Source organism: Scylla paramamosain, chromosome 28 (genome assembly GCF_035594125.1).
Source record: "Scylla paramamosain isolate STU-SP2022 chromosome 28, ASM3559412v1, whole genome shotgun sequence".
Lineage (NCBI taxonomy): Eukaryota > Metazoa > Arthropoda > Malacostraca > Decapoda > Portunidae > Scylla > Scylla paramamosain.
Window position 1 is genome coordinate 19,151,339 of NC_087178.1, and position 16,705 is coordinate 19,168,043.

The following is a 16,705-nucleotide window of genomic DNA, read 5'->3' on the forward strand; positions in this document are numbered from 1 at the left end:
CTGAATTGATAGTTATTGAAATCAGAATATATATATATATATATATATATATATATATATATATATATATATATATATATATATATATATATATATATATATATATATATATATATATATATATATATAGTTGTTCGTGACTTTAATTGCATGTCACCTTACTCTCGTTTAGTAAGATATGAAGTGCTATTTTTGTATGGGGCGCCGCTCCCCCCGACCTGTCGTCTTGATTTTATTGTTTGTTTACGTCGTGAACTCCCGGAAGGGTTGGTACTCCGCCCAAAAGTCAATCAGGACTCTGCACAGTCTGTATTTCCCAATTTTAAAATAAGAGAATCATAATATATGACTAGATTTCTCATAAATATCATCAAATTGATGAATAAATAACAAGAATTGTTGTAATATTTTTTTTAGTCTAGTATAAAGGATCCTTCAATGTAGTAGCAGACGAAGCTGAGCGGCCGAGGAAAGATGGCCGCCGTGGTGAAGGATGTGAGGCTCAAGCGAAGTGAAACGTGCGGGTTCGGCTTCTCTATCCTCGGAGGTGCTGGCTCTGAGCTCCCACCCATCGTGTACGACATCATTGAAGGGTCACCGGCTGCTGATTCCTGCCAGGTAGTGTGTGAAGCTGGCCGCGCCTTCCGGACTGATGGGGGGCTTCCTGTTCACTTGACTTACGGAATATTTATTTTGGGTACGGAGTGGAGGGTGAGTCACTTCCCTGACTCTAATGCCGGAGCCAGTTAGGTGTGGCAAGAGCATGTTAGGTCACTGGTGTAGGGCGGGAAGGTTGGCTGTGCAGACTGTGTAGGCTGTGGGCAGGGCGGTGAGTGGGTGGCGGTGTGGCGAGTGAGGCAGGCTAGGCTGTCGCCCTCGCCCCCTTCTCTGGCACCACTCTCCCTGCTCAGCGACACGTATCATGGATTGCTTGTTCGCACCCGTTGATGATGATGTTTCCAGCACAGTGTCATTACCATTCAGTAATATCTCGTGGAGTAATGGTGTTCTTTCAGTATTCTGTATATATATATATATATATATATATATATATATATATATATATATATATATATATATATATATATATATATATATATTACTGGAGAAAGGGAAAGCAGACTATTTTTATTTGTATCACACACACACACACACACACACACACACACACACACACACACACACACACATATATATATATATATATAGAGAGAGAGAGAGAGAGAGAGAGAGAGAGAGAGAGAGAGAGAGAGAGAGAGAGAGAGAGTTTCTCATACTCACTGGTTATGTAAAAAGTGTACAAATTTATTCAGCATCTTGAAGTAATGATAAAAGTATAATTTCATACAAGGTTTCCATTGTCTTTATACCTCTTTCTTAATGGACATCAAGTTTGTGGACTTTGTAGAAAAGATCAGTAAAGCAAAACATGCATCTACCACTTGAAGGGGATGCAATGCTTTTGGAGGAAGAATTTCAGTCAGGAAGCACTTATTCTAACAGTTACCCCATAAAACAGTTGAATATGTTTCCCATTCTCAGTAAAAGTTTGAGAGCTGTGTCACAATATTTGCCCTACTAAAGTATTCATTATATATATATATGTATAATTAATCTTGAGTGCACTCCCCTCAGAAGTTTTCATTTTCCTTGCGGTGTTTGGTTATACATAATTTTGCCAGATTTTTGCTAATTTTTTAATGAGTTTTAAAATTTTCTATGTAAATATTTGGTCATTGTACATCTGGCATTCTGGTAAGTGTGAAAAGGCAGGTTTCTTAGGACTAGCACTTCAGTGTCTGAAGATTCCTGGGCTTGTAGTGCTCTCACGTACCTTTTGCTTTGTCTGCCCTGCTTGCAACCTGCTTGGATACACTGTTTGAGGTTCCTGAAGATAGGAGGATCCTCAAAGAAGCGGCAGCAATGTCTTGTGGAAAAAAAAAAAAAATCCTGCAGAAATGATGAAGAGTAGAGGAGGACAAGGTGGTGGGAGGTGTCAGCAGCATGACTCCAAAATCGCCAACACTTGCATCATTACCAGCAACACTGCTTTGGAATGCCATCTCCAAAACTTGGCAGCAGCATATTTATGATGATGACTCTTACCACTACAATTGCCACTAGCCATAGAAACATTGGAGTTATGACAAATTCTCAGACATAATATCAAAATCATATGTAAAAAAAAAATCTTTCAATGAATATAGGATGGTATATAGTTCACATGAATAAGAAACAAAAGTGGCTCTAACACCACATTCCTGCAACTACTTACAACACCTGAGACTAAGAAACATATAGTTATGCCAATTAGAAAGTCTCCAAACCAGCCAAGCAAGGAGCCTTTGATGCCTACATGAAAAATGGCTCACAATATTGGAGACTTCTAAAATCAAGCATTACTCTATCCATTATATGTCAAGAGTCATGCCTGAGAGCAACATTATAGGGAAGCAACAACTGGTCATCAATAGCTATGCCAGATCTAAAATTGGATTGCCAGTCTGACAGCAAGTTGTTAGTGTCAAAGTACTCAAATTTTCTACTATTATTCTCTGTAATGTTTTGCAGCAGACATGTTAAGCTAATTGATATGGTACTATGTTAGACTTCCTTCAGTCAGATGGCTTGCTCACAAATCCCTCACATTGATGTGTTTGTTTACACAGCACAGTGGAAGGCCTCAAACTACCCCATGAAGCAGAGGTAAGATGGAAATTCAATAAGATCTCAAAAGTTCATTACCAGTGTTATTATTTGTTTCCATCGGATGATGTTGTGATTAAAAATACTCTCTAAGTAGTGAGATCTAAGACATGAGGAGAGTTAGGAGATCAATACCTACATTTATAAAATTGCAGGTATTCTAAAATACCCCTGCTTTTCATATGCAATTTTGTTAACAAGTTTGTATGATTAGTTCTGTGTCAAATGTAAGTGAGTGATGAAGCCACTTTGACCTCTGTCATTGATGGTATTTCAGTATTCAGTTTCATCCAAAGAAAAGATTTTTACTGGTAGTGCCCCATGTATGTAGAGGCTGGACACTGACAGGCATTGCCTACCTTGCGTCTGGTGAGAAAGGTGAGAAAGTGCCCCATGTATGAGTATTCCTCTGACAGTTTAAGAAGAGAATCAACTAATTTACTCTTCATTTCTATCACAAAATTCTTGATAGTTCATAGTTTCCATCCCATTCTTCACAACAGTCTTGGGAGGTCCTTGAGGAAAATCAACTAATTTACTCTTCATTTCTACCACAAAATTCTTGATAGTTTATAGTTTCCATCCCATTCTTCACAACAATCTTGGGAGGTCCTTGAGAAATTGGGATTATTGACTGAGGCAAACATGGAGATGAGTAATTGGCACTCAAAATTATATTGGAAATCAGTAAAAGCATCTGAAAGATCAATTTGAAAATCCAGAATGAACTATTGTGACCAGTGAAAGTGGAAGCAAAAAAAAAAAAAAACATTTTCATTCCTTCTTTTCTTTTCTTACTCATTTAAAATTTGGAGTTCTATCAAGTCTCTAAGATGATAAGGAAGTACAAAGTAGTAGGCTTAACTTTGTTAGTAAGACTTTTATGGAAAAGACGTTTGTTTTGATGGAAATATAAGGAAAAATTGATTTATTTAGTTTTTAAACCAAAAATAAAAAAAAACATAATGGACCTCAAAGATTCATTGGTTAGGTAAATGTGATGGTGACCCTGTTGGCTGCCCTGAGTGATTTGCCTCCCTCCCTGAATATAACTATCCTGAGTGATGTTCAGGCAGCAAACAGTAATATATCACCACCAGTCATACAAACCTGCGAGGAAAGTGATTTAAGGAAAGAAACATTGCTCAGAATACTGTGTAGATTAAAGTTGTACACTTTTCTGACATTGTTGATGTTGAAAATTGTAGTGACAATTTTTCTTAAAGTAAAAAGAATGATAAGTAAGGCTTAGGTATGTTGATTTTTACTTGATTGTGATTGATTTAGCTATGTCATTCAATTTGGATACACAATAATTACAGAGAGGGAGAGAGAGAGAGAGAGAGAGAGAGAGAGAGTATGAAATGGTATATTTCTAGCATTTATAGTACATATATATTAATATCAAGAGCTTTTTTGAGTGTTGTCAAACCATTTGGAGATGCTTTTCTACTATGACATTTCTGTTAAAAATGCACCATTACTGAGATTCATCCTTCCCTTCCCTTTGCTTTCTTTCTTTTTTCTTTTCTTTTTTTCAGTAACCCAGTTTTTGGTTGGGTTTGGTTGAAACCCATTGTGATGGAGAAGGGTGCTGTAATGAGATGAATACTTTCACATAACATCTGTTCTCAAGCTGGTGATCAATAAACACTCAAGCATATGGTTTAATCGCCTAAAGCTTTAGTAATATCTGAGTGGAGAAATCTGTGGCTGCAAGTGCATTCAAGGCTTAGATCTCAAGCTAGGTGTCCTGATTTATGCTGCACATTTCCTCATCAAGTTTGATGCATGTTTGAAAATTCGGTATTTATTAAGGATTTTCCTGAAACATTGTGGAAGTCTTGCCCAAGGCTGAACTCAGTCCTTCTTATATACTGGCTTATGAATTTCTTGTTTTCTTATTATTTGAATTGTTTATTTTTTTTGTTATCTTGTTATTATTTCTTTTTACCAAATGTAAATTGTAAAATGCAGATCAGTGCCATAGCCACTTCCAGTAAGTTATGAAGTTGGTAGTGAAATACTATATTAAAAAGTGCAAAGGAGGTAATGAAAATCCCCAAAGGCGAGAGTGGCAATGTATGTGAGTTAAATGATAATAAGCAAGTAACATCTCCCTTAGAGCTATGTGTTGAATAGCTGAGAACCCATCCCTTTCCTGAACCAAAGACCAGTTGCTGTCTTTTTTTATTATTATATTTATTATTATTCCATCATTAGTCAAACTGGGTATGAATCATTCCCTTTTTTTCTCACAGCTGGCTCCCGGTGACATCATTTGGGAGGTCAATGGGCAAGAGGTTGTTTCTTTCACCACAAAGGAAGGTCAGTTAAGTGGAGAAACACACATGGGCACGTAATGACCCTGAATGTTCTTGAGCGCAATTAATTCATGTCTTGTGTTCATCTTCCTGTTCTGTGCCACGTTTTATACAGATTGTGTCCTTAACCCCGATTGAATGAAATCACCCCACCCATTTATGAGAAGAATGTAGCTTGCGAAAAGAAATAAGTAAACCAAAGTGTGTTGAGCACTTGCCCTGTAATGGAGTAAAAGTGATTCCTTGAAACCTTCGTTTCCATAAGTTTAAGGGGAGCAAAGAGCACCGATCATGAGATAAACAAACAGTTTTTCCCCTTAAGTTTAATGGGAATTGTGTGTCTTGTGCCCATTCACAGCACTAATGTTTTGCCTTTGAATGATCCCCCTCCCACTCCCCCGACTTTCCCCGTTGAATGCAATAGAATCACTCGCACTCGGTTGACACACAAGTAACATGCATGGTACATACACCTTATTTTTTCCCCATTTGTTTTGTTATTTAAATGAACTGTGGATGGAAATGTGTGCAGTATAAATTATTATTGTTAATATTATTATTATTATTATTACTATTATTATTATTATTATTATTATTATTATTATTATTATTATTATTATTATTATTATTGCTGTTGTTGTTATTATTATCATCATTATTATCATTATTATTATTATTATTGTTGTCATTATTAATATTATTAATTTTGAAGTAGTTTTCATGATAACCCTTTTGTGCTTAGAACAATGGTACTTAAGTACCTTAGTAGAATAAATTACTTTTGAAATGGTACTTATATTTGAACGTAGAAATGTGAAAGTAACCATGTGTCAATGAACTTTCTATTTTCTTTTGTAAAAAGTGTACTTTTGAAAAAATTAAATGTGAAGCAAGCATCATTGTGTTGACAGTTTGGTGTGCCTATGAATGACTACCTCTCCCACTCCTTGACTTGATGGGAGACTATCCGTAACCCTGTGCTTGAAGGGGCATGCAACATTGTATTTCTCTCATTCTACCCAGTATGTGTTAGGACAAAGCCTGTTTAACATGAGGGATGACTTGGGTGCTTTTTAACTGTGCAGGAATTTATTATGCTGTGGTATATGCCTCAGTTGCTTCTCCAGCTAATGAGAGTGATGAAGTGTTAACCTACCTAGGAGGAAAGAAATATTTTCTTTCTTCCCATATTACTTAATGTACTGATGTTTCATGATGGTGTAAAATGTGCAGATCTAAAGCATATACAGTGTTCATTTTTTGGATGATGTCAGTCAGAGCTAACTGGTGTTCTCTTCTGCAGTGCTCAATTGCCTTCGCCTGTCATCATCAGAAGTCACATTAAAACTAAAAACAGGTAATGTTTTTTGGCTATCACATACATTTTTTAAGGTATGTATGCATATGTTTTGTATGCACATAATGTATGTTTATATTAGGAATAAAAAGTGCTGTCTGGTGTACTTTTTTGATGCATTACTTGCTCATCCATGAAGTTTTGTGTTATAAAGAAAATATTGCTGTTATGTAGAGGTAGTAATGGACATGAATAAGCTGGAAAGTAGTTTTTAGAGGTATTGTAAAGAAATGGATGGATAAATGGCATAAAGACAGGAAAATATATTCAGTACCTGTAAAAACTACTTTCCAGCTTACTCATTACTTACTCCATTACTGCAGGTATGTTACCCATTCTTTCTGGATAGAAAACTCAAACATTTAATTCAGTCATGGGCTAAGTCAGTATAGTAATGTGTCATTTTTTTTTCCATAATTTAGATTTATATGAATGATGTTTTTTTTTGTATCAAGTGACTTTAGTCTTGGTTTTTTATTCTTAGAAAATAAATAACAATCTGTGTGCTGCAGTGGAAATGAATAAACAGATAGGCAGCATCATGAATTTCTTGCTGACACGTATTATGAACTGTTGTGATCCACAGATGCAGCGGTACAGGAACGAGTGCGGCAGTACCTGGCCACCCCAAATAATTCTGAGGTTCTGAGGGCAGCTATTACCCAGGACGACCTCCAGGGTGTCAAACACATCAAAGCTAAGAAATCTGCAAGTCGGACACCCCCTGAGCAGTCGTCCTCCACTCCACCATCCCTCCCCAGCCCCACCTTGTCTGACGCATCAGACCGCACCTCCCTCAGTCACGGCTCTAATCACACAGCCTCGGAGAATGGCTTCCATTCGAGGGACCAGATGCCAGCAGAAAATGAGCGCAACACCTTAAAGAAGCCTAAAAGTGAGGCATACTTGATGACAGGTGACCTCATCCTGAATCTCTCGCGGACTTCCCACGACGCCAGCTGGCTCCCGCAGCAGAAAACTGTCGATGACCTACGTAAATCAGGCAGCTCGAGCGTTCCTACCAGCCCCAACGAGGCAAATGTCTGTGGGGGCCGGCTGGTCAAGCGTGACCTGGGAAGTCCGCAGAGCTTGTGTTCGCCTGTGTCCGTTGATAACCATGCTAGTGGTGGCGTGAAATTTACTTATCCTCCAGCTGGATCCTCCGTCAGGATATCCAAGTCGGAGGACCAGCTGCAATACCAGAAGGATGGTAATATGTGTGCTGTTAATATAGAGCTTGAGGATGATGTGACGTCTTCACTTAACACTCTGTTGGACACCTGTGATGATCCCAGGTCCTCCCCCTTGCCTCCCCCACATGAAGATCGCATAATATGGACCTTTAATGCCCCTCACACAACCTCCCCAGACAGTGTGCGGTCAAGTCATGACTCTGACAGTCCCCTGATCAGGTCTCCCTCCCCAGTGTCCCCTCAGTCTCCCACCTCCTCCATGCAATACTCATGCAGTGGGGTGTATGACAAGATGTGCAGTGGCCGGGACTCCTTAGGCAGCTCTAACAGGTCAGACAATGTGTGCTCTAACAGCTCCAGCTTAACCAGTCCCGACACAGACGTTCCAGACGAGCTGGAGTGGGACGATACTACCCCAACCCTCCATCTCTCCTCCCCTTATACTAACTCCTTTGCTGCTAAGGAATTGCTTCCCAACGGACACGGAATGGCTGCTGAGGGCCCCAGCCGTGCCTCAGAGAGAGCAAGGGCCAGACGGCAAGATGAGAATCGCATTGTAATTAAGGTAGAAGGTCCAGATGCAGCTCCAGGTGGCAGGCGACGGCCCCAGCACCTACAGAAGTCAGCTGATGAACCATTTCCCCCACGAGACGAGGTTGCGCGTGATCCTGACCTAACCCCCACTAACACGCGTCCCACAACCCCTGGCTCCGGCACGCTTTCCCCAGACACCCTGGCATACCAGGAGCTGCGGGAGTCTGAGGATGAAATTACATGTCTTTCAGAGGAGGATGGAACAGGCAAGGCATCCTCAGTGCGTACTTCCAGCACCACCTCACCACCTTTAAGTGAGGATGAGAGTGACATAGATTCCTTGCACAGCTTCCACTACAGCCCCAAGGCAGTGGACATCCCCTCAGCAGTGCGGCTAGCCAAGCGACTCATCACTCTGGATGGCTTCAAGAAGTCTGATGTATCAAGACATCTCTCAAAGAAGTATGTTGTTATTCAGAATGTTTTTACATCTATTTTAATATGCAAACAAATCTTTTCCTACAGAAATGTGTTTATCATGGGAATGGTATTTTCCAGTTGTCACATTGGATTCTGTTTGGCTTGAGTGAACAATGTTCATTCTTGTATACTAATACTTTGCATCTGTGGGAGAAGACAAGTTTGCATTACATCTAAAGAGTGAGACCAGACCAAGGATGTATTAAAAATATTTATAAATATTTCTAGAAGAAATTCTGAGATGAGGGAAACCTGTTTCCACCAGTATATTTTTTTTATTTTTTTACTTTTATGTAGGAAGGGCATCAGCTAAGGGCAACAAGAGTGTAAAAAAAAAAAAAGGACCCATTAGTGCTGGTCCTCAAAGTGAGGTCAATGAGAATCATCCAAATTTGAATTATACTTGATTTGTATGTGTATACTTTATCCCATTTTATTTATTTATGTACATATTAATTTACTAAGGTTACTAAATGTGTGCTTTACTGCTGGCAAGCTGCCACAGAACTGGACACAAGTACATGTGTAGATCCCTTATACAAAGAAAAGGGAATAGACAGGAATGTTCCAGTTATCGAGTTTGGTGAGTGTGGTTGGAAATGCATATGGTAGGGTGCTGGTAAGGAGAAGGAACAGAGAATGCCATTCAAGAGGAAGGTTTTAGAAAGAGAAGAGGTTATGTAGACCAGATTTTTTTGCAGTAAGACAGTTGTTTGAAAACTTTTTTGGGAAAGGGAAGGAAGTTTTTTTAGCCATCCATGGACTTTAAGGAACTGTATGATAGGATTGACAAGAAAGGATTTTGGGATGTGCTGTAAGGATACAGAGTTGGAGGCAGGTTGTTGGAAGAAATGAAGAGTTTTATCTAAATAGCAGGGAACTAAATGCACCTACTCCTACACCACTGCATCTGATATATTATCTATATACTAGACTGCGATCCCTTTTAATAACCAAAGCAAAATGTTGCACATTGTCTCATTGTAAGAATAAGAAATAGAGAGGAGGATTACCCAATCTTGTTTTTCCATTACTTTTAGTTGCCTCTTACAGTGCTCAGGAAATGTGTAAGCAGTATTCTTATAAGCAGGTTGTTTCCACTACATGCTTACTACTTACTACTTATTGAATTTTCATGTTTGAACTTTGCAGTCACTGATATTAATAGTAGTGGCTGGCATAGGAAATTACTGTATTTTCTAAACTAGTTTTTGGTGATGCAAGATTCTATCATATCAAATAAAGTCATCTGGATAGCTTATTTGAAGTGAGGCTAATGAATGTGCAAATAAATATAGTTATCTATATCTCGTCTACCAATACATGTAGGATTTATTTTGTCTGATTTCTTTGATAGATTGAGTGTTATATTCATTAACAAGACATTCAGACTTCAGTTCAGTAACTGCCCATGACTTGAGTGTATCTCTTACAGAAATTATATAATACCCATATTAAACATTTGTATGTTAAACTTGTATTGACAAATTAGCCTGTCTGTAGTCAGAGGTAGATTATAACTAACTGGTAGCTGTACAAAAGAATAGAAAATACTTAGTAGAGATCACTAATACAGATGCAATTTTCAGCAATGAGTTCAGTCGAGCAGTGGCTGAAGAGTACCTCAAATATTTTGACTTTCGTGGTGATACCTTGGACAAGGCATTACGGAAATTTCTGGACCGGTTTTGTTTGGCAGGCGAGACTCAGGAAAGGGAGCGTGTTTTGGTGCACTTTTCACATAGGTTCCTGGAGTCAAATCCTGGGACATTCAACTCCCAAGGTGAGGAAAAGAGGATAAAACAGTTTTACACAGTTCTTGTTATTTGTTAGTTCTGTGTGTGTATGTGTGTGTGTGTGTGTGTGTGTGTGTGTGTGTGTGTGTGTGTGTGTGTGTGTGTGTGTTTGTATGTTTCAAACTGTGTAAAAGCCAAATCAGTGACAGTTCTGGCACAATACTAATTTATTATGGTGTTATAGAGACTTTTGCATACTTAAATATATTCTGCTCCCTATTTCCTAGATGCTGTGCACACCCTTACCTGTGCCCTGATGCTCCTCAACACTGACCTTCATGGACAGAATGTGGGACGAAAAATGACCTGTAATGAATTCATCGACAACCTAGCAGACCTGAATGATGGTGAGAACTTCCCCAGGGAAGTTCTGAAGTCCCTTTATCATGCAATAAGGAACCGGCCTCTTCAGTGGGCTATGTAAGTCTAGGACTTCTTTATATATTGTTGTAGTCATCACATTTTTTTTCTTTCTTTCTTTCTTTTTTTTTATCACTCCTTCCTCCATATGACTTGGTTCCTTAACTTTGCTTACAGGGACAGTGAGGGAGATGGAGAGGTAACTTCAACAAGTAAATCTGGAAGTGGCGAGGCAGAGATGACTGTGGGCAGTAATCCCTTCCTTACGCCACCCTCAGGCAATGGTGTGCAGTACAAAAAGGGATACATTATGCGAAAGTGTTGCACAGATCCCAATGGCAAGAAGAGTAAGTAGACATGATTTAATGTACTATAGATATTCTAAATTTGAAAACTTTGCTCCACAAATAGAAAATGCTTGTGATTGTTGTCATGTGTCATTAAACTGTGTGAAGTGATCCAACAAATAGTAGACAATTTCTGCATGACACTTAAGCAGTTACTTTTGTTATTAGTAGGGCTGCATCATGAATTTTATGTGATGGCGATTCATCCCACCACTTCTACCACTCGTACTGCATTATATTAAAAGTTTCCAAAACTGACTAAAAGTCCAGTTGTTAAAGTGGTATCTGTGCTGTTGGTGGTGGTGGTGGTGACCCAGTCTCTACCCCAGGTCAGTTGCTAAACTGGTATCACTGTAGATGGTGGACACACCTAAGTCCTGCTGTGTTACAGACTTTTCTGCTGCTTGGCTTGTGGCCTATCCTTGCATTGAGATTTTGATTGCCCACATTATGGTATGAGCTGAACACAAGCTGACCATCCTGCGTTAGATGTGATTTGTATCATAAAACTATTACATGTTAGTGGCAACCTGACTGTATTTTAAAAAAATGTTCAATGTGGTTCTGCAGATATGTTCCAAGTAAGCTTTGCTGCCTTGGTAATTTTTTGTTACTGCTGACAAACAAGCACATGAATACAGATATGCACATATCACAGATATACATATAAACTAAGTAACTACCAAACAGTTGCAAGTAATTTTAAAATTAATTAAGAAACAAAAAAAGAAAACTAATGTAAACTATTACAGCTGCCTTTGGAAAACGGTCGTGGAAGATGTGGTTCTGCGTGATTCAGGACTTGGTGCTTTACCTCCACAAAGATGAACAAGGGGCCAGGCGGGGACCTCAACATGCCCAGCTGGGACATAATGCTGTGCGCCTTCACCATTCATTGGCCACTCGTGCCCATGACTACTCCAAAAAGGAACATGTTTTCAGGTTGCAGACAGCTGATCAAGCAGAGTACTTACTGCAAACCAGGTAAATTTTTATGTAATGAATGAAGACTATAAATGTTAGGATTTCTGTGTACCTTTGTACTTGTGTTGGCACAGATGGTAGCACTTTGAAAGGGTCATAAAGAGCTTAAATGTAGCTTCTAGGGAGTGGATGTTGATAAGCCATTTAGAGACAGTTTAGTGTACAGATACAAAATACAAAAGGCCAGAACTTTTTGAGAATCTCACAGTTGGTAATATGATGTATGAATGGTGATATTCATTTGTGTGTGTGATCTAGATCATCTAAATGAGCAAATGACAGTTTTCAGTGATGCACTTCATAAATAGGCTTATTCACAGAAGGTAGAAGTATAAAAGATTATGCATATTTTTTTATTCCAATCAAAATCAGTTTTCAACTGCATTCACTTTCTCCTTAGTGACAGTAAGGAACTTCAGGCTTGGATTGATACCATCAACCTTGTTGCTGCAAGCCTTTCTGCTGCTCCGCTGCCAGGAGCTGTTGGCTCTCAACGCAAGTTCCAGCGGCCATTGCTCCCCTGCAGCATCACAAAGCTGAACATGGTGAGGGATTTCTTCCTTACCAGTCTTTTATGTCCTAATATCTTAAATCAGCTAGTTCTCTTAAGTGTGGTTAAGAATTTGTGAATTTCTTTCATTTTTTCCCATAAAATGTGAGTGTTATGATTTTTCACACGTTTACTTTTCTTGTGATACAGACCATATCTGGTCTTCCAATGCAAGTATCCACACAGCTAAATTCAGCCTGTGCATGCACACACACAGCACACACCAAGTATGGTTAACACACTTGGCTCACAAACAAGAAGGCCAGAGTTTGAGTTTCGGGTACAGTGAGGCATATAGACGAGCCTCTTAGTCTAGCAACAAATAGGTATGAGATGTAAGCCAAGGGATTGTGACCTCATTATCTCAGTGTATGATGTGTGAGTGATCTCAATGCTACTTAGAGATCAATTGTTCTGAGCTCTTAGCTCTTTCTGTATGGGAATGGATGGCTGGGTGACCAGCAGATAACCTTAGGTGAACTGCACACTCACACACACAGTAATGAGGTTCAAACCATCTTGGAACAGAGTGAACAGCTGGAGGATCACACCAAGCGACTGGCCCAGTTGGAGCAGGAACTGGAAGATCACAAAGCTCACCCTCCAGAAAAGAACAGCAAAGCACACTCTATGTCCAACTACCGGGAGAAGGAAGCATATCTCATTAAGGAGGTGAATTTTTCATGATCACTTACCTATTCCATTATAAAATTTTGGATTTTCTGTTTTCTTCTCTCATTTTGTAATTGATAATGTTATATATTCAGTGTGCTGGCACTGTACCACAGTGCCAAACCCAATTTGGTCAAACCCAAGCCCAAATGATTTCAAGGGCAAACTTCCAATTTCTTGGTTGTATCCAAGATCATAGATATTAGATTGTTGAGCTTATATATGTGTACAGCCAAAAGATTACTTAATGGATGCTACTCATAGAGTTTAGGACTTTGTTGTGGGGAGGGAATTACTAATCATATATCAAACTGACTGATCATTAACTTTCAGGTCAAGAGGTATCGAACATATGTTTACCTCCTTCGTTCTAAGTTGAATACCCAGTCACCTGGACAGCAGCAACAAATGCAGCAACAACAGCAGCAGGCTACAGGGGAGGGAGAACTGCCAGTGTTTGAAGTTCACCCTCCAGGAGAGGAAGGACTAGAGGAGGTTGGGGTGGAAAGTGCCAGGGTAGTGCCACCTCCTATTCCAGAGCGAGTGCGACCCAGCGACAGGTACAGTTACCAACAAGCCATTCACCACAATGCCTTCCTCTGACCCACCATGGCTGCTGCTGTTGCTGCCGGCTACGCCGACCACATTCAGCATTACCATCACCATCATCACCACCACCTCCACATCCTTCTCTCCTGCATCCTTTCATCACCATCGTCCCTTGCTTCCCTTGGTCTTGCTGTGCCTCTGTCTGTCTTCTAACTATGCAGAGGAAGATTGTTCTTCTTGTGTTGTTTTCACTTAATCCAGACTTTCTTAGTGCTTTAATTCTTGTTTATGCATTTTGCAGGTTACATCCAAAAGTATCCTTGAGATTACAGTGTGTCCTAAGTAAATAATCTTTAGAGAAAATGTTTTGTTCTGCAGAAATCATTCGACACAAAATCTGAATACTTAAATTAAGAACTTAAATTAAGAACTTACTGTAAATGCAGTAGGTGTTATTATTGCAACAAAATCAATAAATTGTGTGCAAAATTTTCATGGCATCTTGATGGATGTATCTTAAGTAGTGAAGTATTAATCTTCTACTTTAGTAACTTATTACTTATGCTACTACTACTACTACTACTACTACTACTACTACTACTACTACTACTATTACTACTACTGTGTAGTAATATTATGATTACCTCTTAATTTTGCATCTGGTTAATCAAATAATTCAAATGACAACAGATAAAATTAAGCTATGTTTAAGATTGTATTCACAATGCTCATCATCTCTTAAAATATGATAGCGATAATTCTCCTTGGACATATTCTCACTTGTTAGATTTGAATTTGTGCCTGGGAGATATTCCTTTCCCTAAATCAGTAAGAAAATTATATGGAAAAGATAGCATTGTGAAGTGAACATTATGTGAGATACAATCCTTTACCCAGTATGGTGACAGCTGAGGACCAGAGTGATCTTTACTGTTTTTTGGGGTGTGATGTGGGTACTGTTGCCTTACACCTCTATGAACTGTGGCAGCAACTGGAAGAACACTGAAGTAATGGGTGATTGTGTTATAGCAGTCACCTCCAGTCTTTCCAGGGACTTGTTTGTGTGTGTGTTGTGGATATATATATATATATATATATATATATATATATATATATATATATATATATATATATATATATATATATATATATATATATATATATATATATATATATATGAATGGATGGATGGATGGATTTCCCTTGTGGCGAATCATTGGCAATCTGTGAAATGTGTTTTAAATCATTAGAGTGATAGATTGTGTTGTTTTAGTGTCATTACCTATATAAGGAAATGATCATGTTAGCAGATCATCAGTGGATTGACATTTTATCATCTTCTATGTGGGAAAACTTTTCAATAGATAGCAGTTTAAAGTGTTGAACTATGATGCTTCCTTTGTTATATCGAAATAGGATGAGATCATGGAACAAAACCTTTTGGTATCCACACAGATACTCGTATATTTTGTTAAGAGTTTGCAAACTTCACTACTTTGATGTTTGATAATTTTCTATGACTAAGTTGTCCATAAAATATTTTCTTGGCAATTTCTCCCTTTTGGTGAAAACATTTTTATGAAAACTGGAACTATAGCAATTTAATATGTAATTATTATCCAGCAAGAGCTTATTAGTGTAATGAAGTATCATATGGCTCTCACCAAAGAAAACAATAAGTATATCATTGAATTCTTTACAGGAAGTCTTCCTCCATTATTTAAAAAAAAATGTTTTGCAAGTTTGATGCAGTCATTTAAAATTATAGTCTCCATTGCATGTGCTTACCAATATCATTACCCATCCAACATTTCCTTCTCAGAAATGGTTCCTACACTAGCTTAAAACTCTTATTGAATGCACATAACAAAGTGATATTTATGCAGGTTAGTACAGGTGTAACATTGTCAGTAAATTCAACATCAGTGCACATTCACAGTTATGTAAACATAGAAGAAATAACTCCAGGAGATATTACTACAAGGTTGTGTTTTCAGTGTGCTGCTCACAAAGGGTGTATTTCCCCAGCAGTACCACATGCCTGCTGGGGAAGGTGTTGAAGAGTAGTGTTTCTTACTCTCTTTTCTATGGTGTCTAATGGTGATTTCTGGCCTCTTGTAATTTTATCATCATTCTGTTTATATATATATATATATATATATATATATATATATATATATATATATATATATATATATATATATATATATATATATATATATATATATATATATATTATTTATTATTTTAGTGTCAATGTTGCTATTTATATGCGATCATATTTTAAGGCACATTTGCTACTTGCTTCCCAAATGATTCCATTGAGAAGTTTGAGAGTGATAAGAACCAAAGCAGTTAAATGTTATAAGTAAAGCAACATTTGCTTACACACACACACACACACACACACACACACACACACACACACACACACACACACACACACACACACACACACAAATTAGCTTGAACAGTAAAATTGAAATTTAGATACAACATAATTGGGTTACCATGAATAGCCCCATCACATAAAAGAATTGAATTTTTGTGCTCAAGTCCCATTCCTCTTAAGAATTTAGATATCAGAAGTAGCTAGTACTTGTATTATATAGATTAGTAAATATGGAAAACAAGTATGCAATGAGAAAGAAACATCATGAATATTACAGTTATTTTGGAAGCATGAAGTTGAGTGTAGTGAATCCTTGATTTTCTGGACAAAATGGGGGGAGATGCTCAAAGAGATCCGTATTTTTTTTTTCTCTCTCTGAAATAACATTAATAGTAAAGAAATATTTTATTATGATACACATACCCCTGCACTTAAAGTAGATCAACATGGAAATTTGAAAT

At 38.1% G+C, this 16,705-nt stretch overlaps 1 protein-coding gene across 2 annotated transcripts in view; it reads left to right on the forward strand.

Moving 5' to 3' along the window:
- The first annotated feature begins 436 nt into the window (after window positions 1–436).
- Window positions 437–16,705, forward strand: part of LOC135115049 (PH and SEC7 domain-containing protein-like) — a 28,499-nt gene continuing 12,230 nt past the window's right edge. The window contains exons 1-12 of one of the 2 annotated variants that reach the window (XM_064031502.1): window positions 439–618; window positions 4,968–5,034; window positions 6,334–6,387; window positions 6,974–7,282; window positions 8,366–8,576; window positions 10,184–10,377; window positions 10,618–10,810; window positions 10,928–11,097; window positions 11,850–12,081; window positions 12,482–12,626; window positions 13,160–13,303; window positions 13,637–13,863. In XM_064031502.1, coding sequence (XP_063887572.1) covers window positions 475–618; window positions 4,968–5,034; window positions 6,334–6,387; window positions 6,974–7,282; window positions 8,366–8,576; window positions 10,184–10,377; window positions 10,618–10,810; window positions 10,928–11,097; window positions 11,850–12,081; window positions 12,482–12,626; window positions 13,160–13,303; window positions 13,637–13,863 — 2,090 coding nt within the window. In that variant the 5' untranslated portion in view covers window positions 439–474. Of the gene's footprint in view, window positions 619–4,967; window positions 5,035–6,333; window positions 6,388–6,973; window positions 8,577–10,183; window positions 10,378–10,617; window positions 10,811–10,927; window positions 11,098–11,849; window positions 12,082–12,481; window positions 12,627–13,159; window positions 13,304–13,636; window positions 13,864–16,705 lie in introns of both variants that reach the window. The other variant, XM_064031501.1, reaches the window with a different exon arrangement.